The sequence below is a fragment of the Hylobates moloch genome, unplaced genomic scaffold (assembly GCF_009828535.3).
Source record: "Hylobates moloch isolate HMO894 unplaced genomic scaffold, HMol_V3 SCAFFOLD_7, whole genome shotgun sequence".
Classification (NCBI taxonomy): Eukaryota; Metazoa; Chordata; class Mammalia; order Primates; family Hylobatidae; genus Hylobates; species Hylobates moloch.
This window is the reverse complement of record NW_026652282.1, coordinates 52059370-52082347: the sequence shown is the minus strand read 5'-3', so window position 1 is coordinate 52082347 and position 22978 is coordinate 52059370. Positions and strand designations below refer to the sequence as shown.

The 22978-nt window shown below is 50.9% G+C and overlaps 1 protein-coding gene across 1 annotated transcript; it reads left to right on the top strand.

Moving 5' to 3' along the window:
• Nucleotides 1-440: 440 nt before the first annotated feature.
• AMER1 (APC membrane recruitment protein 1) lies at nt 441-21046 on the top strand. Its single transcript, XM_032757067.2, has 2 exons — nt 441-578; nt 12768-21046. The coding sequence occupies exon 2, from the start codon at nt 12866-12868 to the stop codon at nt 16274-16276; it is 3411 nt and encodes a 1136-aa protein (XP_032612958.1). The 5' UTR covers nt 441-578; nt 12768-12865; the 3' UTR covers nt 16277-21046.
• The last annotated feature ends 1932 nt before the right edge of the window (nt 21047-22978 follow it).

Below are 22978 nucleotides of genomic sequence, written 5' to 3'. Positions count from 1 at the left end.
CGTTACTCCCCGCCGGCCTCTAGCTCAGGAATAAACGTCCTGGTGGCGGCCAGGGCACAGTACCGCGAATGCACAGCGGCCACGGAAATGGGAGTGCGTGAAAACCGAAACCGATCCGGCGAGCCCCATCCGGGCAGGATCGGCTCCTTGAGGCCACAGCGTAGCCACGCCACTACCAGCCCGGCGTAGGGGCGGGAGTGGGGAGCCCCAGCCAGTGGTTCCGCACCCTCTCCGCCCCCTGCCAACACCACGCCTGCACTTATTTGCATTTAAAGAGAAACGCACCAAGGAAAACTGTGGGTGGGCCGGGGCACGCCTTCCCACCATAGCGATTGGGCCATATGTCTGCCAATCAGGACGCAGATGCCCCACCCGGTGGCCTTGGAGTACTGGGGGAGGGGGTATGGGGGAGCTACCCAAAGCCTGGGGAAGGGGAGTCGGTGCTGGAGGTGACTGGAGCCGCGGCGACGGCGGCACCAGCTACGGTGGCGGCGCTCTCAGCCGCGGCAGCCGAGGCTGCAGCCCGGCCCTGGGCGGCTCAGCGGACAATAACCGGGCTAGGAACCTGACCGGGCCGGGTAAGCGTTGCGTACAGCCAGGAGCCTCCGCCTGCCCGCGGTCGGGTGCATTCCCGCGTGCTCTGCTCCTGTGGACTGGAGGAGGGCACTAAGGACTAGGCGGGTCGGAGTCCCGGTCGCTCGCCCCTCTTCTTTGGAACCCGCTTTGCGGACTGTCGGGTGGAGAGGCAGAGCGGCCTTGAGTCCCCTGGGCACAAGCGACCACGGCTGGGGGGAGGGGGGTTGGGGAGGGCGGGTAGGAAGGCAGGCTAGCCTGGGCCATGCCTCCCGGCTTTCGGGGGGGCGGGGATGGGCCCGCACGTGCTGCCGCACAGTCCCGGGAAGGGCGCCGCCAGCCAGCACCCCAAGCCATGCATTTGTAGGCCAGGAGCTCTGCAGCTTTGTTGTAGCACATTTGCTGGAACAGCTGTGTAACGCGGGTACCGCTCACCCCTCTCCCCGGCTGCCTGGCTGCCGCCCCTCCCCTCCCCTGTGCATCTCCAGCCTCTCCCTCCTTTCTGCGGACTCAAGCCGGCGTGCTGGCTTGGGCCCGACGGAGACCGGCTTTGGCGTGGATTGGGACATCCACAGACTGCCCCCTCCCCAGAGGAGCTCAGTTGGGCCTGTGGGCTGAGCTCAGCCGCACACTTCCCTTCAGAACCTTGGCCTTGCGGCCCCAACTAGCCGCGCCCCTCCTCCTGGGCCTCCGGGCGCATCTGGCGCCCGCCCCCGCGGTCGGGCAGGCTGGCTGGCAGCCGGGCTCTTGCTGGTCCTTGGGTTAGAGCAGCGGCGCAAGCTAGTCCTTGAGTTAGAGCTGCAAGGCCGCTTTGTCTCCCGCCTCGCCTCGCCTCACCTCCTTTTCCCTTGGAGGATACTGGCCGCGTTTTCCTCTCCAGCCTCCCGTTTAAAAATAGCGATAGGCACGGTGTTTGGGGGGGCATTTCCTTGCCAGAGGCCGAAGGAGCCCTCATTGTAGTACGGAACGTATCATACCATCTCTGTGTACAGGAGAGCTAGCGAGGTGGCCAAACCCTCCAACTTCGTAGTTACTTAACATACCCAGCCCGCCAGGCCCCTGTCATTGTCTATTGGGGACACTTCTGACACTGGTGACCGCCCGAACGCTGGACTTTGCTTGGCTCCCCCAGTGGTGAGGGGCTGCCCCCGCTACATGCGTCACAGCCCAAGCGCCTAGGCGGCAGCTGGACTGGCCCCGCAGAGCTGGTCTCCGTTTGGCTAGGCTCCTTTCGGCAAGGGCCGCGGGGTCAAGGCGAGCCTTGTTCCACACACAAACATCTCCCTCTGCGGCTCTGCCTGCCTGCTGCAGCGGCGTGGGCATGGGCAAGGCAGAGGGCACTGCACTGTTGGACTGCCTGCCCCACCGGGATTCCAGCAGAGCCCCCTCCCTCAGTGCAGCTCCCCTCATTCGGCACCACCCACTGCACAGTCACTGCACCACGGTGCACCTCTGGCAGTGGGCCGTCTAGGCCTTTTTGAGGAATAGGACAGAGGAAGCCACTGAGGGGCTTGGCAGGCTCTTCTTGGACCTTTGATTAACCTCTGGTGTGGAGAGCCCTGTGGGCTCCAGAGCCCAGGCAAAGCTTGGGCACTTTGAGGAGGGGCAACGAGACCCAGTAAATTCCTCACTTGGGGGAAGGCTAGCTCTGGACCTTTATGACAGGAGCCAGGACCACAGATATCACACTACAGTCACCTCCTCTCACCTTGATTAGGCCCCAACACAAACCTCTACTTGCAGCTGGGCATCTCTAGCCCAGGGCTGGACCTGCCCTCTGCCTTGTCTCAGGCCAACAGGCACCTAATATATCTGCTCTATGTAACTCCCTTGCCCACACCCAAACCCATTCAGCCTACACCTGTCCAAATCTTCTTCCTTCTCAGACCTCAGTTCTGGGCCTACCTTTTCCTTGGTGCCTTTCCTGCCTGGCTCTTGCCCAGCCACGATGACTTCTTTCTTCTCGGAACTCCTCCAGGGCTGCCTACTTCTCCTGGGCATATTCAGGCTTAAATTATAATAGGATACAGACTATAATTAAGTTGGCCTGCCTCTGTTTTGTCTGATATCATGGATGTCTGGGTTCTCTCAGAACCCTTTGGAGGAGTAAATAAAACCTGGACCTCAGCCACAACCCTCTCAAAGCCAAGCAGTGCAGAGCAGTTAATGATTGTTCTGGAAGGACTTGCTTTCTTTGTAGAGTTTTCCAGAAGACCTTTACCTTTCCAACTTGCGCTTGTCCTGATTCATATGAAAGTGACTAGAGAAATGGTACTCAAGGCTCAGATATGTATTGAGTGTGCCTAATGAGGATGGATTAGAAGGGGGATGATTGCATCTACAAGCAAAAAATCATGATATATCTTCCCCCAACAACAGGCTCAGGATTTGGAATGCTCAGATCCCAGACCACGCATATCTTTGGTTGCTGATTCATTAGCCTAGAGACAAACTACGTGGAGAGAGATGAAAGATCTGTATAAGCAGGGGGATCATCCTTGGAAGCTGCCAGAAAGTAGAAGGGTTTGGTAGGCAAAGCATAAGCAGACCCAGGGATGGGAGGGGAGAAAGTGATTGACAGGCAGGGTGACGGGAGTGAATGAGTCTATTCTGGTTGAGATGGTGTGGCTCAGAGGTAGAGAAGAGATTGAGGCTCAGTGATGGGGTTTCCCGGATGCCAGGCTGTGGAATGGGAATCTGATCCTTTTAGGGGAAGGGGGCATCAAAGAGTAGGGAATTGGCAGAGAGTTGCTATTTTTGTATATAAATATGCAGTAATAAAAACAAGGTTTTTGAATGAGTTTTAGAATGGAGTCTTAGAAAGGGATCAGAAGCATGCTGCAAAGTCAGCCAGTTAAGAGGCCACCTTTGGATCTGGAAGTAGAGCTGCGGGCAGGCTACCTCCAAAGGAAGGTTTTACTATGTCAGCCTCCCTTTGGTATTGCAGGGGAAAGGGCAGGAAGAGGTGGGAAGTGGGGCCTAAATACCAACATGGTTGGGTCTGAGAAGTGTTCCCCAGGCCTCTGCTGAACACCTTCCTCTCAGATGGGCAGTCCTTGGGGAGCACTAGTTTGAACTGCTATGCTTACAGATGAGAATCCTGAGCCTTGGAAAGCAACAGGGGCTCGCTTAAGGTCACACAGCTATTTAAGGATAGGCTCCTGCTTCCTGTGCAGCGGCTCTTTCCACTATGTCCCATGGAACCAGCAGCCTCCAATCAATGCAGATTTCATTAACCATCCCCCTCATCTTACCTCCCTCATTCCCTAAGAGGAAAGGGGGGCTAAGTTAACTTGGGAGCTTCATAAGGGGAGCCTCTCACTCGTTTAATGTCTCTTTTGCCTCTTGGTCTTGGCCTGCAGCTTTGCTGGGACTGAAAATTTCAAAAGGAGAGGAGGTAGTTGGAAGAATTTGGCAGTCTAATGATCCCCTCCTAGTATAGTGGAGGTATTAAAAATTCCTTAAGGGCCGGGCCTGGTGGCTCACACCTGCAATTCCAGCACTTTGGGAGGCCTAGCTGGGTGGATCACTTGAACCCAGGAGTTCGAGACCAGCCCAGGCAACATGGAAAAACCTCATCTCTACAAAAAATACAAAAATTTAGCCGGATGTGGTGGTTTGCACCTGTAGTCCCAGCTACTTGGAAGGCTGAGGCAGGAGGCTCTCTTGGGCCTGAGACATCAAGGCTGCAGTGAGCCACGATCACGCCACTGCACTCCAGACTGGGCAGCAGAGCAAGACCCTGTCTCAAAGAAACACAAAATTCCTTGAAGAACTGTTACATCTCCACTCGTAGATAGTGTGTATGGAAGAAACAACCCTGCTCCACTAGGAAACATCAGCAAGCCTGGCAGGTAGAACCAAGAGGGTGAAGGGGTTTCCAGCCCCCTTGCTTAACAGATAGGCTATCTCAGGCTAGAAGAGAGAATGTCCAATGTTATTTCAATTTCCCTACCTGAATCCTGTCTGGGCAGATACAGTGGGTGATAAAGGGTTAAGCCCCTGAGGCAATATTTCATAGCCTTTCTGTGTCACTCATTCCTGGGTCACCTGCCTCATTGCCCAGTTCTTTCTCAGTGCTAATCTGAGCCTGTCATGCTGTAGTTAAACCTTGCATGTGTGTGTGTGTGTGTGTGTGTGTGTGTGTGTGTGTGTGTGTGTGTGTGTGTGTTGGGGGAAGGAGTTACGAGCAGCTGGCCACCATTGCTCTTCTGCTTAACGATCTATTGGAGATTTCATAGGCATTAAACTCTTTCTCCACCCCCAACTTCTGTTCTCTGAATTAAATAATCTCAGAGTCTTCCATCTCCTCTGCTTTGTCTTATTTTTCAAACCTGTGCATGTGTAAGTGTATTTCTAGCAAAGGTAGGCAGGGGAACCTGAACCACTACAGAGGTATAGGTGCTAGCCCAGTAAGAGTACGTTGCTCCCTCCTTCTCCCCTTTTGGAATTAGGGGAAAATGTGAACAATGGAGAAAATGACCTGAGGGGCTTGGTGTGGTCATAGGCAGGCATACTGGTGCTGCAGTGGCCTTTGTGACCCTTTGATCTGCATTTTTTTTCAACATAGAGATTTCATTGCTTTCATTTCCTACAGTTTTTCCCCCTGCTGGGCTTCCAAGTGGATACTAACCCTCTATCCCTAGTGAGTATGCCTCAACCCTCCCTCTCCATCTGCTCAGCCCTTCTTGCTGGGGGCTGTGGCTCTTTTCAGGGGAATGAGGAATGGCATGACCAGTTCTGGCCCCCCTCCTTTCTGGATATGTTGGAAATATTCACAGACCAGACTCACTGCATTTTGAAAGAGCAAAATATTGAGGGGTGGTGCAAGGAGTGAGGCTGGGCCACAGTGCACCTCTGTCCTGAAGTGGTGAACTAGGTCCAACCAGCTAGGTAACCAGGCCTAACAGTAAGACCTAGGACCCTCAAAGCCAATCCAGTGCCCCCTGCTATGCCTTCTGACTCAGCAGCCATTAGAAAACTGGGCACAGGATCACTCCTCCCCCAGCCTCTCAGGGCAATCTGGAGCAAGCAGACTCCCTGGTCCAATCTCCCATTTCTATATGAAGAAACTGAGGTCCAGAACAGGGAAAGGATTTGCTCAAGTTAACTCAGAAGTCCAAAGCTCCTGGTCCCCAATTCAATTCCAGAGTTCTTCCTCAAATCACACTCTCCTTGTCCCCTCCCAAGCTTCAGTTTCCTCACTTTGCTTCTCACACAGGGCATGGTTAGTAGAGGGGAGTGGACACATAGGAAAGTCAGAGGTATCTGTTGTTCACTTGACCCAGCTGCTCCTCTGTAGGGTTTCCTTGGCTGCTCTGTCACATCTGTTTCTCTGGAGTTACCTCCTCTCCTATTCTTCATTTGAACGGGGGGTGGGGAAGGGTTGGCACCTGTCTGATCTCACTCTAGCTGAGCTAGTACTGACTTAGTGGAAGCCTATGCAGGCAGGCATGATACCCACTTCAGATACACTTCTCTCTAAGAAAGTTTGGGAGCCTGAGATGGGAGTGGCAAGTAAGTGGCTCCCAAAGCCCCTGTCATTCAAGGCAAGCTGGGCAGGGAGGGGACCTCAAGAGCCTGAGGAGAAACCTGGGGCACTAAGAAGACTCACCAGGAAAGCCCATTTCTAGGGAGAGGCGGTATCTGGGTGACCACATTTCCTAGACTGGGCAAACCCCTGTGTATTTGGGGCTGGGGCCAAGAGGCTGAGAAACTTGCAAGGAGCACTCAGGGAGAGCAAGCATTTAACATCAGACATAGAGTTTTGGCCCTTATCCTGTAGGCAATGCAGAATAATTTGGTAAGTGGAGGAGTGAAGTGCTGAAAGGAGTTGTAAGAAAATGTATCTGGCAACAACATACAGGATGAATAAGATGGGAGAGGGGAGCCAGCGGGTGCTGCAGCAGGGAGGGACTAGAGGGAACTCAGCTAAGAGGCTTGTGTCATCTTCGGAGAATATGGGGTGGCAACTGGGGAGTTGGAGAGGAAAAGTTCCCTGCAAGTGGCCTCATCACAAGAGCCCTTTATTGAATATCTGCTTAGTGTGTAGTTACCAGTTTGCTTTTACATTGATCATCTCTAATCCTTACCACAATCCTGCGTGATAGATAGCATTTTCTTCATTTTACAGATAAGGCATTTGAGTGTCAGAGAGGTTAGGCCACTTTCTCAAACCACACAGCCTATAGAAGGTGAGGCTGGCATTCCAGTTCTGGACCAAGAAACTTCAGCTGAATTAGAATTCAGTTGAATCAACATTGTTTGAGCTCCTGCTATGTGCTAGATGTAGTGACTGTAAGATGAAGGAGGGTCAATCTGACAGAGATGAATGAACAGACCAAAGCCTGTCAGGATGAATTACACAAAGCTCAGTATGTGAACAAATCAGTTGAGGGGGGCTGGTGGGGGAATTGGGACAGGAGAGAGAAGTCCCAGTTTGGGGTCTTGCTGCATCTGGAGTTGGTGAGATGCCCTCTGGGCAGGAGGTGCCCCTCAGCAGGAAGGCTGCAAATTAGGGGAGGAGTGGATGAAGGGGTAGCTGAGGGGACTCTGCCAGCTGCCTCTACAACTCCATCAGAGGGTACCAAGCCAAGCAGCCCTTCCTTTAGGCTCTGACCAAATAGCTTTGAGAGCAGTACTTGGCTATGGGTGTTAGAAATGGATCATTCAAGTTCCAGATCATCTGATAAGTCATTTTCTTTAAATAGCTCAAATTCTGCATCTTTGTCCACTTTGGCAGGTTTCTGGTTTTTGGGCCACTCAAACCTATCTCTTAAGGAAAAGGGGAGTAGAGTGACATGTCCTGTAGTTTGAGAGGAGTGGTGGTAGGGTTGCTGATCAGGAGAGCAGCCACAGGCTGGGTTGTTGGCCCCTAGATTCTGATGTCAGCAGGCTTCCTGGAATGTGTTTGGTAGGACCTAAACAGTGGCAACCAGTGAAGACTAGAAATGTGGCAAAGAAGGCTTAGCAAGGCTGGGACAGAGGTGGGATGGGAGTGGGAGATTATAGTTCTTGCTGGTGTGAGGGGAACCTTTGCAGTTCTCTTGCTCAATCTTCCTCCTTTGATTGGTGGCCTGCACAGTGCAGCAGAATGGCATGAAATTGAGACTCAACAGTCCTGGGAGCTAGTGTGGCTCTGTCACCATTTCACTATGTGACCTTGGACAAGTCTTTTCCCAAGTCTAGGCACAGTTTCCTTCTCTGTGACAAGGAGTTGCCATCCCCCACCAGGCCTGAGTAATGGGTGGCTGAGGAGGGCAAATGGGGGGGGGGTATGGGAGTAGGGAGTGCTTAGTAAAGTGGTAAATACCCTGAGGGTGAAGGATATCTGTTGATTTGCATTTCCTTTGATGTTGGTACTTTTAGCTCAGTTTGAGCTGGGCTAGAGAACCTGGCTAGTTGAAAGTCCCAGATAATCCTTGGCTGCTAGCCAGTAGCTGACTCTTTTAGGTCCCTGAATATCAAAAGTTGGCTAAATGAGCAGGTAAAGCCTCCTATGACATGACCACACAGTTATCCTCATTTACCATTTGCCATTTGGGGAAACTGAGCCCCAAGGAGGTTTGGTGACTTACCCACAGAGCCCTAGGGAGCACCCTACTCAACCTGACTGAGATGATTTTACTTCTAGAAATTGTTCTACCACAGTTTGAATAAAATATGAATAAAAGTTAGTTACTATAATGTTTTTAGCTTCTGCTATGTAATGCACTTGATTTGGTACATTATGTGCATTGGTTTTACTTCTTACAATAGCCTTAAGAGGTAGGCACTCTCAATGGCCTCATTTTACAGTTAAGGAAACTGAGGCATAAACATGGGAAAAAACTTGCTGGATTTCCCCTAGCTGGGCAGAGTTGATTCCAGTGCTGAACTGGCCAGCTCTCTGGAGGGCCATCCTCACCATTTTTTCTTTAACCAACCCTCCCCAACATACAGAAGGGCAGGTGGGCCTGAAGTGGGCTTGCCTTCAGGAAGACTGCTTGGAACAGGCCTGAGGAACTATGGCTGGTCAAGGCCATGTCTCTGGAGCTACTGCATAAATCCACATGCTTCTTTTTCTTCCCCCAATTTAGCCCTCTTTAAGTTGGCCATGCTGGCCCCAGGAAGCTGATTTGGAGCAGAATGTACAAGGCTCATGTTGCAGCTGTCCCTTCTCCTTGAGAAGGGTCTCTAGGGCAGGTATGTGGCTGGCCTCCTGCCTATGTTTTAAGTGGAGAGGAGAAGGAAGAAGCTCTTCCTTTGTAGCCAGCCTTCCACTGGCCCCAGAATGGCCTGAATCTGGCTCAGGGAGCTGGAATGGCCCCAGCACTTTCTACCACAGCCTGCTTTCTGCCATGATAGCAGCAGCTGCAGCAGGCAGTCCCTGCAAGGGACCACAGAGTGGCTTGGGAGGGTTCTCTTAATCCCTAGCCCACCTGAAACTCAGCCACACTGGTTGAGGAACATGAGGGTTATGGGGCCCTGCATTTGGCAGTGCCACTTTCTTGACAGGACCTCCAGGGAAAGCCAGTCCCAGCCTAGGGGATCTGCAGATCTGTCCTTTGCTGTCCCCTTTGCTTTCTGCCCCACCTCACTCTCCTGGTGAACTCTTGTGGTCCTAAGTAAAGGCAGCATAACCCATTGAGGAAGGATAGCTTTGGCACCTGGTTGGATAGCAAAGAGTATGGAGAAGAGGCCTAGGGCAGAGGTAGCTAGATGGGGCTAGGCTAGGGAGCTGCCAGCTATGGGTGACCCTGCCACCTTCATTCCCAGTGTTCTGGGTGACATAGGCAGAGATACTGTGAATGACTGTGGGGGGACATGGCTCTGGGAGAGAGAATGCAGAGTACCAGTTTAAGGCTGGTACCTGCCAGCAAAGATTACTCTGGACTAACTGGACGGAGAGAAACTCCATCCCAGGGACACCCTGCATAATTCATCTGTCTCCCACAACACACACAGAGGGCTTTTCAAACCTCTTAGTAGAGAAGTTTGTATAGATACACACACCTCTTTAAAATCCCCTCATATCTGTCTCCCTCTCAGCGTGGGCCAAGGCAGCAAGTCCCTGAGCTTCCCACAGTGAATGGCTTTCCCAAATGAACAGCCTTTAACACGTGGTCAGTTGCTTCCTAAGAAACTGGGATCTGACCTGGAAGGAGTAATAATAACAGTAATGACAATCTTTCTCATTTGCACTGTACTATACAGTTTATAAAGTGCTTTTTTTGTGCCTGTTATCACATCAACTCATCACACCACTGTAGCTGGAGTGGGCAGGTAGAAGGATAGGTAGAGGAGCTGTTTTGCATCTCAGCAGGCTACACTGGCCCGTTCAGGGTCCCTTGGCAGATGGGAGGCTGACATGGCCTGGACCCCAGCCCTGCGGTCCATGGCTCCTTCCACAACACACTGCAGATCCCTGTGGCAGGAAAGGGGACATTACAGAGAGAGGTGAGTGGGTTGGCCTCTACCCCCACAGAGCATAGGAGCAAGGGCAAGGGAAAGCCCAAAGAGACTGTCCTCTAACTGGGGCGTCAAGGCTCTGGAAAGCAGCCTTCTTTGTGATTCAATTTGCCGAATCACTCTGTTCCCAGAAACTCCAGCCCCAAACCCAGCAGGACAAGTCAGCCTTTGATTCACAAGGATATCTAGGTCCATAAAGTTTTTCACTTGGCTCTGAGGTTTTCCTTGAGGCCCAGCCTTACTGCCCAAGAACTGTCTTTCTCCCTTTCACATTTGTCTTGGAATATGTTTACAAGGTATAAAGAATGATACTCCACCAACCAGCTTTAGAAATAACAGGGGCTATTCTTTAAGGCAGCGGTCCCCAACCTTTTTGGAACCAGGGACCTGTTTCGTGGAAGACAATTTTTCCACGGATGGAGAGGGGGAAGGTTTTGGGATAAAACTGTTCCATCTCAGATCATCAGGCATTTGTTAGATTCTCATAAGGAGAGTGCACCCTAGATCCTTCACATGTGCAGTTTGCAATAGGGTTCACGCTCCTATGAGAATCTAATGTCTCTGCTGATCTGACAGAAGGCAGAGCTCAGGTAATGTTCATCTGGCCCTCCTGCTTGCCGGTCACTTCCTGTTGTTTGGTCCAGTTTCTAACTGACTGTTACATATAGGACTCTCCCTGTTAGCCTAGGAGCTCCCTAGAAGCAAAGGCTGGGAGTTCTCCCTTCTTGGCCTGCCCTGAAGCACTGAATTCCAGAGGGGAATAGAATTTCACAAACAACTCCAGTACTGCCACCCCAGCTCCCCTATCCCCAACACCGTGACGATAACCTTAGCAGTAATTTTAAGGCTGAGGTAAAAATGTGCTGTGGAAAGTGGGGCATTCAGACATGATAGGGCCCCTATTCCCACCAGACCCAGGGGCAGAAAACTGGGTGATTGTGTGTTTAGGTATGATTGTGTGTGTTTTTGGAGGTGGGAGGGGGCACTGTCTGTTGTGGGACTATCAGTTGCAGAGCTGAGTTGGAACAGTGTGATGTCAAAATATGTTACAGAAAAATCTCTAACTTGAGCAAATGGCAATTCAGATCTCTGCAGAGAGAGGTTCGAATGAACTTTCCTTTTCACCTGCTGTTTTCTTTTCTGGATAACCAGCTGTTATCTTGCTCCAATTTTAATATTCAGTTATGCAGAGTGTTCTTTATTGGAAGCTTGGATCATCACACTGATGATTCAAGTGTCAAGCCAAGCAAGGCAGCAGGCACAAAATTAATGTTTGCAAGGCAGACCCAGGGGCTCCAAGGCTAGAGTGTAGCTGCCAGCCTCTTCCCACGCTCAGTGCTGGTCCACAGTCTTCCACTTTAGGTGAATGTGTGAGCCTTATTACTATGGCAAGCAATCACAGGCCTGGTGTACTGTCCAGCTCTTCCTGGACCAAGGGTGCTTGCTTCTCTCTCCCTCTCTTACTCTTCCTTCCCTCCCCTTCCCCTTCCCCTCTCCCCTCTCCTCCCAGATCCCCCATCTGCTGGTGCCACTCTACAGAGAGGGGACACATTGGTGAGGGACTTCCCAGGGTGGGGCATTGGGTTTTAGCAGGCTGGTCACTGAGATAGCCGATGACCAGAGGTGCAGAGGTATATTGTAGTGGGTAGTGGCTAGGTCTTGTTTTTATTCCATCTCTGTTGGTATTTGGGCATTTGGAGGATTGAGAGCCTTGACCAGAAGGATGTGGCTTGCACCAGGTTTATTTATTTAAAAAGCCATTGGGAACCTATCTCACACACCAGGAATATGAATCATGTAGGGCCTTCAAGGAGTTCCCTTCCTAGATAGGGAGCTAGATGGGGACAAAAATAATAAGAGGAGGAGAGTAGAGGAGAAACAGTCCACCTCATGGTTCTCAAGTGGAATTTGGGGTTCCAGTGATGACCACATTAAAATATCTTCCCAGCAGGACAGCCAATAGAGGGTCGGGCTTAGACCCACCCTCATATCACCTCTCTGAGGGAGAGATGTTGGTAGGCCTCTTGGATGGCGAATATTGAAGCCCAGAGAGTACCTTTCTTGAGGCTCCCATTTCATTGTCTTAGCAGGTTCTAGATTGCAGGCCTAGTGTGTGGATGTGTGAGGCTCCTATTCTGAGATTCTGAAGCCTGAGCATGGTTCTGCAGGCAATTTAGGAAGCTTTGGATGGGAGATGAAACTTCAGGTCCTCTTTTCAGTCTCAGACAAAATGTCAGTGAGAGCCTAGACTAATGTGAAATTGAAGCTTGAATCCAACAGAACCTTGTGAAGACTCAATGGACTGTTTTGCCAGATGCTTTTCAAAACTTCTGTGATATTGGAGCCAACATCCCTTTTGCCTTTCTTGTCTCTCCCTATCCTCATCCCCTTTGATAACTGATAATACCTCCCACAGCCAATAGCACCACTAGGCCTTTCACACAACTGCAGGTCCCCCTGCCCAGTGGTCCCCTGAGCTTAGGATGGTCTGAAGGGAGTGGACCCAGCAAGAAGGTAGGGGATGAAGGCTTCTTGTTGCTCAGTGTAGAGTTTTGCTGCCTTGGGGCCCAGAGAGAGCTGGCCCAGCAAGCCAAGCATATCGAGTGGATTAAGATTTGCCCCACATTTTCCCTTATTTTCTTTCTCGTTCCACTCAAGCCTGACGTCCGGTGAAAGCAAACCCAGCCTGGATGCCTGCTCACTAGTATCTGTCTCTCTGTCTTTGTCTCTCCTATCTCCTCCAGACCCCACTGTGATGCTTCCTGACTGATAATGTTATAACAGTGCCTGGAAGCTTGAGGCTGCATTTCCAGCTGGACGTACCTCAGTTGTCCCCATCATCATGGAGACCCAAAAGGATGAAGCTGCTCAGGCCAAGGGAGCTGCAGCCTCTGGGAGTACCCATGAACAAACAGCAGAAAAAGGAGCCAAGAACAAGGCAGCTGAGACGACAGAAGGACCAACCTCAGAACCATCCTCATCCGGCCCAGGTAGGCTGAAGAAAACTGCCATGAAACTCTTTGGTGGCAAGAAGGGTATCTGTACTCTGCCTAGTTTCTTTGGAGGGGGACGGAGCAAAGGTTCTGGGAAAGGCAGCTCCAAGAAAGGTCTCAGCAAGAGCAAGACCCACGATGGCCTGAGTGAAGCAGCCCATGGCCCTGAAGATGTTGTCAGTGAAGGAACTGGCTTCTCCCTGCCTTTGCCTGAGTTACCCTGCCGATTTCCCAGCTCTCAGAGTGCCCATGGGGCTTTGGAGACAGGCTCCAGATGTAAGACATCTGTGGCTGGAACCACAGAGAAAGCTGTGGCTGAGAAGTTTCCCTCTATGCCCAAGCCAAAGAAAGGCCTAAAAGGCTTTTTTAGCAGTATCCGCCGTCACCGGAAGAGCAAGGTCACTGGGGCTGAGCAAAGTGACCCAGGGGCCAAGGGGCCTGAGAGGGTCAGAGCCAGGCCTCATGAGCATGTGAGCTCAGCCCCTCAAGTGCCCTGCTTTGAGGAGAACTTCCAAGCCCCTAGAAAGGAAAATGCTAACCCCCAAGATGCCCCTGGGCCAAAAGTTTCTCCAACACCAGAGCCTTCTCCACCAGCTACTGAGAAAATGGCCTGTAAAGATCCAGAAAAACCCATGGAGGCCTGTGCCTCAGCACATGTGCAACCCAAGCCTGCCCCTGAAGCCAGTAGCCTAGAGGAGCCCCTTAGCCCAGAAACAGGGGAGAAGGTAGTAGCAGGAGAGGTAAACCCACTCAATGGCCCTGTGGGGGACCCACTGAGCCTCTTGTTTGGGGATGTGACATCCCTGAAAAGCTTTGATTCATTGACAGGTTGCGGTGACATAATAGCAGAACAGGACATGGACAGTATGACAGACAGCATGGCCTCTGGGGGCCAGAGAGCAAACCGAGATGGGACCAAGCGAAGTTCCTGCCTGGTGACCTACCAAGGAGGTGGGGAGGAGATGGCCTTGCCAGATGATGATGACGAGGAGGAAGAAGAAGAGGAAGAAGAGGTGGAATTAGAGGAGGAAGAAGAGGAGGTTAAGGAGGAGGAAGAAGATGATGACTTAGAATATCTGTGGGAAACTGCCCAGATGTATCCAAGGCCTAATATGAACCTGGGCTACCATCCCACCACATCCCCAGGCCACCATGGCTACATGCTCCTTGACCCAGTTAGGTCTTATCCTGGCCTAGCCCCTGGGGAACTTTTGACTCCTCAGAGTGACCAGCAAGAATCTGCCCCCAATAGTGATGAAGGTTATTATGACTCCACCACACCTGGATTTGAGGATGATTCAGGTGAGGCCCTGGGGCTTGTCCACAGGGATTGTCTACCCCGAGACAGCTACAGTGGAGATGCCCTATATGAGTTCTATGAGCCAGATGACAGCCTTGAGAACTCTCCACCTGGAGATGACTGCCTTTATGACCTCCATGGTCGAACCTCTGAGATGTTTGACCCCTTCTTAAACTTTGAGCCCTTTTCTTCCTCCCGGCCACCTGGGGCAATGGAGACAGAGGAAGAACGGCTAGTGACCATCCAGAAACAGTTGTTGTATTGGGAGCTTCGGCGGGAGCAGCTTGAGGCCCAGGAGGCACGTGCCCGAGAAGCTCATGCCAGGGAGGCCCACGCCAGGGAGGCCTATACTCGAGAGGCTTATGGCAGGGAAGCCTGTGCCAGGGAGGCCCACACTTGGGAAGCTCATGGCAGGGAGGCCAGAACCCGAGAAGCCCAGACACGAGAGGCTCGTTCTAGAGAGACTCAAGTCCGAGAGGCCCAGGCCCGGCAGGAGAAGCCCATCTTAGAGTATCAGATGAGGCCCTTAGGCCCATCAGTGATGGGCCTGGCAGCAGGGGTATCAGGGACCTCTCACATTTCCCACCGGGGAATTACCTCAGCTTTCCCCACCACTGCAAGCAGCGAGCCAGACTGGAGGGACTTCCGTCCTCTGGAGAAGCGTTATGAAGGAACCTGCTCCAAGAAAGATCAAAGTACCTGCCTGATGCAGCTCTTCCAGAGTGATGCCATGTTTGAGCCAGACATGCAAGAAGCAAATTTTGGAGGATCTCCCAGGAGGGCCTACCCTACTTATTCACCCCCTGAAGATCCAGAGGAAGAGGAGGTTGAGAAGGAAGGGAATGCCACTGTGAGTTTCTCACAGGCCCTGGTAGAGTTCACCAGCAATGGGAACCTCTTTTCCAGCATGTCCTGCAGCTCTGACTCTGACTCATCTTTCACTCAAAACCTCCCTGAGCTGCCTCCCATGGTGACCTTTGACATCGCTGATGTGGAACGGGATGGGGAAGGCAAGTGTGAAGAGAATCCTGAGTTCCACAATGATGAAGATCTTGCAGCCTCCTTGGAAGCCTTTGAGCTGGGCTACTATCACAAACATGCCTTCAACAACTACCATAGTCGATTCTACCAAGGCCTGCCCTGGGGTGTGAGCAGCCTCCCTCGATACTTGGGACTGCCTGGCCTGCACCCTCGACCTCCACCTGCTGCTATGGCCCTCAACAGGAGAAGCCGCTCTCTCGACACTGCAGAGACCCTGGAGATGGAGCTCTCCAATTCCCACTTGGCCCAGGGCTACCTCGAGTCTGATGAGCTGCAGGCCCAGCAGGAAGATTCAGATGAAGAGGACGAAGAGGAGGAAGAAGGAGAATGGAGCCGAGACAGTCCCCTTTCCCTCTATACTGAACCCCCAGGGGCCTACGATTGGCCTGCTTGGGCTCCCTGTCCTCTTCCAGTGGGACCAGGTCCTGCCTGGATAAGCCCCAACCAGTTGGACAGGCCTTCCAGCCAGTCTCCATATAGGCAGGCAACCTGTTGCATACCTCCTATGACCACGTCAATATCACTATCAGTGCCAGAGTCAAGGGCACCTGGGGAATCTGGGCCTCAGCTAGCTCGTCCTTCACACCTACACCTGCCCATGGGCCCTTGCTATAACCTCCAGCCACAGGCCTCCCAGAGTGTGAGGGCCAGGCCTCGAGATGTGCTGCTGCCTGTTGATGAGCCCAGTTGCTCTTCCAGTTCTGGAGGCTTCAGCCCTAGCCCTCTACCACAGGCCAAGCCTGTGGGCATCACCCATGGCATTCCTCAGCTGCCCAGGGTCCGGCCTGAGCACCCCCAGCCTCAGCCCACTCACTATGGGCCTTCCAGCCTTGACCTGTCAAAGGAGAGGGCCGAGCAAGGTGCCTCTCTTGCCACCAGCTACTCCTCCACTGCCATGAATGGAAACCTAGCCAAGTAGTTATCATCGATTCTGGAGTAGGGGCACGGGGCCTGAGCATGTGAATGGGGATCAGGGGTTGGGCAGAAGGGTGGGGGGTGGGGGTTGTTGTTTAACTTGAAAACCCTTTGGGCCAGGGGAAACTCCTGTGAGTTTTCACCTTGGTTTTCCCACTTCCCTCTTCTGCCATCTATGGCCACATTCAACTCAAGTGCATCTGACCAGGGAGGCTGCTGCTGCTACTGCACTCCAGATTTTGCTTTCGAGGTTTCTTCTTGTGACCCACGCCAGGTTTGGGATGCTGTAATTTTGTGCCTATTCCAGTTGCCAAGTTAGTGATTGTATATATATACGTATATATATATATATATATGTGTGTATATATATGTGTATATATATATACACACATATATGTACGTATATATATACACACATACACACACACACACACACACACACACACACATATATAGCATGCATCCTTGACACAGGCTAAACCTTTAGTGCCCCCTGCCCCTTTCCCCCAATGAATGATGAACCACTGATTAGCAGCCAAGTCTGCATTGCCTCCCGCTTGGGGAAGTGGGGCTTATTTGCTATTAGCAATGTGAAATTATGGTACAGATCCTCCCCACCCCTATTCCTTTTGGCCTTGGCATAGCTGCCATCATCATATCAGATGACTATAAGCTATTCATCCCAGCTAGCTGTCCTTAGGATCAAGTAGCATGTGTCTCACAGCCTATCGCTGTGGACTTTGGCATCATGACCAGATGGGGGCCTTTTAACCTGTCCTGCCATAGCTTGGGTTAAAGACAAAAACGCTAATCCCCTTGATGGAGTGATAAAATTCATCCATTTGCAAACAGAAGACAAAACAAGGTTCTGTTGTGGACACTGCCATAGAGTCTTGAGCTCCGGAATGATAGGATTTTTTTTCCTTCTTTTAAGCCTGTGACTGCCTGAGTCGCAGATGCTTTTGAATTTTTGTTCTTTTTTCCTCTAAAGGAAGTTTTCATAATCTCATCACAAGGAACACGGTCTTTTAATTGAGATAAGGGAAGAGAAGCAACCTAAATTAGGCTTGACTATAGGGGTTGGGGTTTTTGTGGAGTGTAGGGAAAAGATAGAAAATGAGGGTCCATTTATCACAGCCAGCAAGAAAGGGGATTTCAGACTTTGCAGAGCTTAAGGTATCTCAGTTTCTTAAAAGGGAAAACCCCCTTCTCAAGCCTCCCAACACAAAAAGTTCCTTAAGCCTTGCCCATCCCATCATTTGGACTCTGTAATAAGGCCCCAGGTTTGCACTCCCAAGACAGGATACCAAAGGCATCTCAGCTGCTGTTCTAGGCCCTTTAAAGAGCTTTTATCTTCCAATTAGCCAAGTCCTTAGCATCATCAAAGGACAGGGCTTCTTGGCAGTTGCAGCCCTTTATGGAATGAATGGCACCCTCCCTTCTCCTGCATCCATGCAGTTTTCATGTTAAACTAGGTTGGAAATACTGATGGGGAAGAGCTTGCTGTCAGGAAGACATTGGAACAGGCTAATCTTGCCAAGCTCAACCTCTCAGTAATCACCTATAGGAGAGGGTTCCCTTTACATGTCTTTATTGGAAATGGCATATGGAACATTTTTTGCTTGGCTGTGTTCACTCAAATTATGATTATTGCACTCCCGCCCCCACATCCCACCATCTCCATGCCTGTTGAGAGAAGAAGTCAACAGGGTTCTTGCCATTCCTGAGATATGGCAATTTAGCTTGGGAACAGATGCTGTTTGCCCCCTAAGTCAAGGTGACTTTGTGGGCAAACTGTTTCTTGGCCAGGGGATGTGTCCATGCTGGTCCTTGTCACCATTTCTCAGATTGGGGTTGGCCCAGTGCCCTTACTCACAAATAGCAGACCTGGCTGGTAGAAGCTGCACCCCTGGAAGCACCACATGAATTTGCATGGCACTAACACCACCACTCAAGGGACCCAGACCAGCTCTTCAGGCTGACTTTGGCTACAGATACATTGTGAAGAAATGTATCTGTTGTGGAGCTGGAAAATGAAAGAGGGTGAGGAAGGCCCTCCTTACCCCCAAGCACAGCATTCCAAGAGAGAAGTGCCCAAATTCCAACTTTCTGGCCTCTTACCAAAGCTGCTCTGGGATGGTGGGGCTGAAATTGGCGTGGCTATTTGGCAGGAAGTAAACACTCACCAAATGCCTTTACAACAGGGAAAAACCCACCTCTTGCCTCTTCTTTCAGGGCAGCTTGAGCTCCTGTCTACATGTGGACTGCGCCAGCCACAGCAGGCAGTAGAGCCATCACCAGCCTCCAGACCCTGCTGGAGAAGGGCCATCAGCCTATCTGGGAAGAGAAAAAGGAGGTGGCCAACCTTTGGCTAAGGGCTGAGAGCTGCCCTCAGGGTCAGGAAGGCAGCATGAGGCATTGTCTCTGAGGGGCACTGGCATAACCCTGACACACTTCGATGGGCTTTGGAAGGTCACACACCACACAGTAGGGCCTGGGGCTGAGTGAGAGTTCATGGTTTAGACAGCCTTGCTGCCTGCAAGTCCCTTCACTGCCCTAGCCAGGCCAGGAATAGGATCCTTACCACCTGAAGTGGGGCAGCCAGGATATGTGGCTGCAGAAGCAGGTTCCTTTGAATCTCTAGAGCTAAGCAGTTTATGGCTGAAACCCAATGGCAGCCTAGAAGAGGAAGGAAGACCTGTCTGGGGACCCATGGTGATGACAGAACAGGGTGACACTGGAGAGCCAGCCAAGCTTCAGGCCTGTTTCCAAACACAGACTAGTGCTGGCTTGGGTGGCAGCAAATATACCCCAGACCACTAAAACTGTTGGTATCATGTCCACACCTCCAAGAGTACTACTAGATGAACACCATGTCTCCATTGCAAGGTCCTGGAATAATGCTTTTGGATGTGACTTTAAGGGAAAATGGGACTAAGTGGAAGCAGCTGCCTTCATCTTATTACCCAATAGGCCTAGTGCCAGACAGCTGTGATCCTGAGAATTCCCAGATGAGACTGGTCCTTGGAGGATCAGTGAATGTGGATAGAGAAGGCCACCTAGTAGGCCTCTCCCAGGGCCAGGATGCCAGTTTCTTGGTGCTTTAGAGTCTCCAAGGAAGCACTGCCTTGGGGCCCAGTTCAAGCCAGCCCTACCTCTCTGGCCTCAGCTTGGGTACCAGGCCACAAGACTGCCCGGATAATGGGTTCAGTAAACACCAGTCTCTCTCCCTCCTTAGTCCTATGCCAAGAAGGGAAGTAGCTTAACACACTCAGGAGGCTGAGTGTGTACCCTTCATCCTGCTGCCAGCAGCTTTCCTTACCTGTGCCAGTGCCACCACCCCACCTGCCCTCAGCCCCCAGGCCCAGTTGCTAGAGGGAGGCATGGGGTTTAGCAGGGAGACTTCAAGTTTACCCATGTGTATGTTGCATTCAAGTTGTTTTTAATATATATATATATATCAAAAGTCAATTATCTATTTTTATATTGTTTGCATTTTATATTCATGGAAAACAATGTTTATCAATTGTTCTTTTCTGATTTATTTTTAAGCGGTGCTGTTTACAGTTTTAAACAAAACAAAGATGACACAAAAATTGCTGCTGCTTCTGCAGAGGGCTGGCATCTCAACTGCCTAGGGCCCTCCCTCTTTCCCCTCTCCCTACCTTAGCTGTATCACACTGTCCGTTCCTTCCCCCCATGATAGGGACAGCAGAAGATGTCCAGGTACTGAAGACAAACGCCAAGTGACTCAGGCGTGTGGGACCTGGTAGACAGCTTGTCATTTTCTGGCTTTATTTTATGTTTTTCTTTCTTTTGAACCCTTCTTCCCCATGTCTAGACCCTCTGAGAGTACTCATGTGTCATTTTTTTTTTCCTCTTTATGTTTTGTGCTTTAGTTTTGAAATCAGAGTGCCCATGTTGTGCTATTTGTCTTGTTGAGTTTCTCCAAAGGAGCATTTTGGGAGCATTCTCCACCCAATGGGGAAGGAAGGGGGTTTCAACCATGTCCCCTTTCCCCAAGAAGCTGTGGGAGACAGATGACAATGATGCTTGCACTATCAGGAATTTACCATCTCGTTGAGGAAACCCTTGCATAGGACTTCCTAGGAGCTCAGTTGATTGTGACATTTGCCCAGAAGAGAGGCTTTGGGGAACTCCTTCACCCCTCTTGCTGCTTTGGGAGAATCTCCTCCCCTACCACCATTCCCCCTCCCCTGCCCTGCTCCAGCTCACACGTGGATGGTACTTTGGGGAACAGTGACTTTCAGGGTGATGGCTTGCTGGCCTGATCCCCGACTTTCCAATCCTATAGTCACTCCAAAGAAGAAAAGAAAATCCACATGGTATGTATATGTGTGAGGGTTGGGTCTATTGAGAGGTTGGACTTTAATTATTGTTATTATTATTGGTGCTTATTTTTCCTGCTGTATATGGGGGTGGGAGGGGGAATAAAACAGGAATGTATATTTAGGTCATGTTAAATAAAATGGCTGGAGGAAGGAGGGAAGAAATTAGGAACTGCAGTACATCATCACCCCAGGTGTAAGAGTTATTTCTCTCCCAGTGCAGAAAGGGGAGTGTGGCCCCTGGCTGTACCTGAGCTTCCTCTTCTCCATCCCTGAGACGTCACAGAATCACCCGGGTTCTGACCTCTCCACTTCTAGCTCTCACTGACATCTGGATATCTTGATGCACTGCCTGTTTGTAACAACATATACTTCTTTGCTGAATGCTAATAAACTTCTGGGTTCAAGAGGGAACCCCTCAGTCACCAATGTGCATTCTTGTGGTTTGTTCCACAGTAGTGTGCCTGTAACCCATGGTTGTTGGGATTGCCCTTGGAGAGAAATTGAGAAACCAAGGAGGTGGTGGGTGGAGGTGGAGTGGGGAGAACCTAGCAGGGGAAACAGAAGCCAGGGCTGAAATTGAAAGTAGAGGAAATTGCAGTTTTTCATCCAAGCCATGCCTTACATCCCAGTCAGATGCCGTATTGGTAAACTCTCTATCACACCTTCTATGCCTTAAGACCTGCCCCTTAAGTCCCTGTGCACTGCCAGGGCCTGGCTAGCACTTCTAAAATTAGCCTCAATTTCTGCAAGTATGCGGCCTCCCTACCAGCCAGGAGACAAATGTGTGTACCTCCTGCTGATGGCTCAATCAAAAGGTTATGTCTAATGGTGGGACTGGCAGGCCAAGCTGCAGGAATGGCATCTTTTATCCGGGCCTATGGGCAGAGACGCTGGCCAGATAGCTGCCTGCCCCACCTATTCAGCTGTTGGGCTGGGTGGGGGGATGTGGCTTCTGCCACTTATTGCAGGGCATCTTATCCAGTGAGCACCAGTGGTATACCACAGCAACAACCAGTCACCTTGGGGGCATGTGCTGATTTCCAGGCCTGTCCTAGCCTAGGTAGGAATCACTTGCCAATTTCTGTTACCACACAAATGCCTACCTGTTCCACCAACCAAGAGAAGGTGATTGTGCTCATGGCTTTGGTTTCTCTAATCCAGATTCTTACCCTTGCTCCCTGGCAAGCAAGGGTATCTGGCACCTGCTGTAGATTCATTCCTGAGTTCTCCCCAACTGCAATCTCTAAGCAAGCCAAAAGGCCTGATACAGCAGTTGCTTGAAAGTGCTGTGGGCAGTGCTGCCATGGATATAATTGAAGGGATCCCTAGGGCCCCTTCCCAGACCAGCAAAGAAGCTTGGTGGCCCTCGGTATTTCATGAATCAAGCAAAGCCAATTAAAAGCAAATTAGCAAGACAAAAAAGAAACTTATGGGAGGGGAGTTGATATTTCATAGAAACTGGATTAACTGTCCTGGGCTGTCCAGGGAGGGAAGGAGCAGGCATGATTGCTAAAGGAACTTTTGGAGCAAGACCCTCTGGGAAAGTCCATAAAATCTCATTATATCCATTAGAAATTCATAGGGGTCCTGGAGTCTGAGAGGCTTGGCTTTCTGCCCAATTTTTGCCCCTAGTTAATCAACTGGGCCGTGGGCAAATCTCATCTTTGGCAAATCTTGGGCTAGATTTTACTTGACTAGTTCCCATATGCAAGTCAGAAGACTGGGCTACCTCAAATGACTCAGGACTTTTTCAACTACCTAAGTGCAGGATTTCTCACTCTAATTCTGACTTAAGTGGCCTGGGAGGGAGTATTTTTTGTTTTACCCACATGATGCTGGTGTATTGAACCTGCTGGACAAGAGCTCTTCCTGTTCTGCCATGACAGATGGCTGCCTTTGCTGTGGTCCCCTGAGGAGTGCTTTACAGTGCTTATTGGGGTGGGGGTCAGGGGGATGGGTGGCGTTGATGGAGGGAATTTCTTAAGAACTTCCTTTTATCATCAAGAAACTCACTTTGGTCAGCTCCAGCACTGTTCTATGGTCTGCTTGAGGGCTGGGGTTGTGCCTAGCAAGTGGTCAGCCCTTGTTTCCAGTTAATATTTAAAGCAGACGTAAATCCAACAGATAAGAGAGGTTTTTGTAAGCCTTTTGAAAACTGCTGTGGACAAGCTGCTAGTTCCCCACTGCCCCACTTCCAAGGAAGTTGACTGGGCTCTGGGCCCTACTGATCGTGTTCTTCCTTTGCTTAATAACTCCCAGGCTTTAGCTGAGCTGCCTGGCTTCTGGGAGCCAAAACTAGCCAGTAAGAGCACGTGACCTGAGCGTGACATTTTGTAGTTTGCAAACTCTTTCCA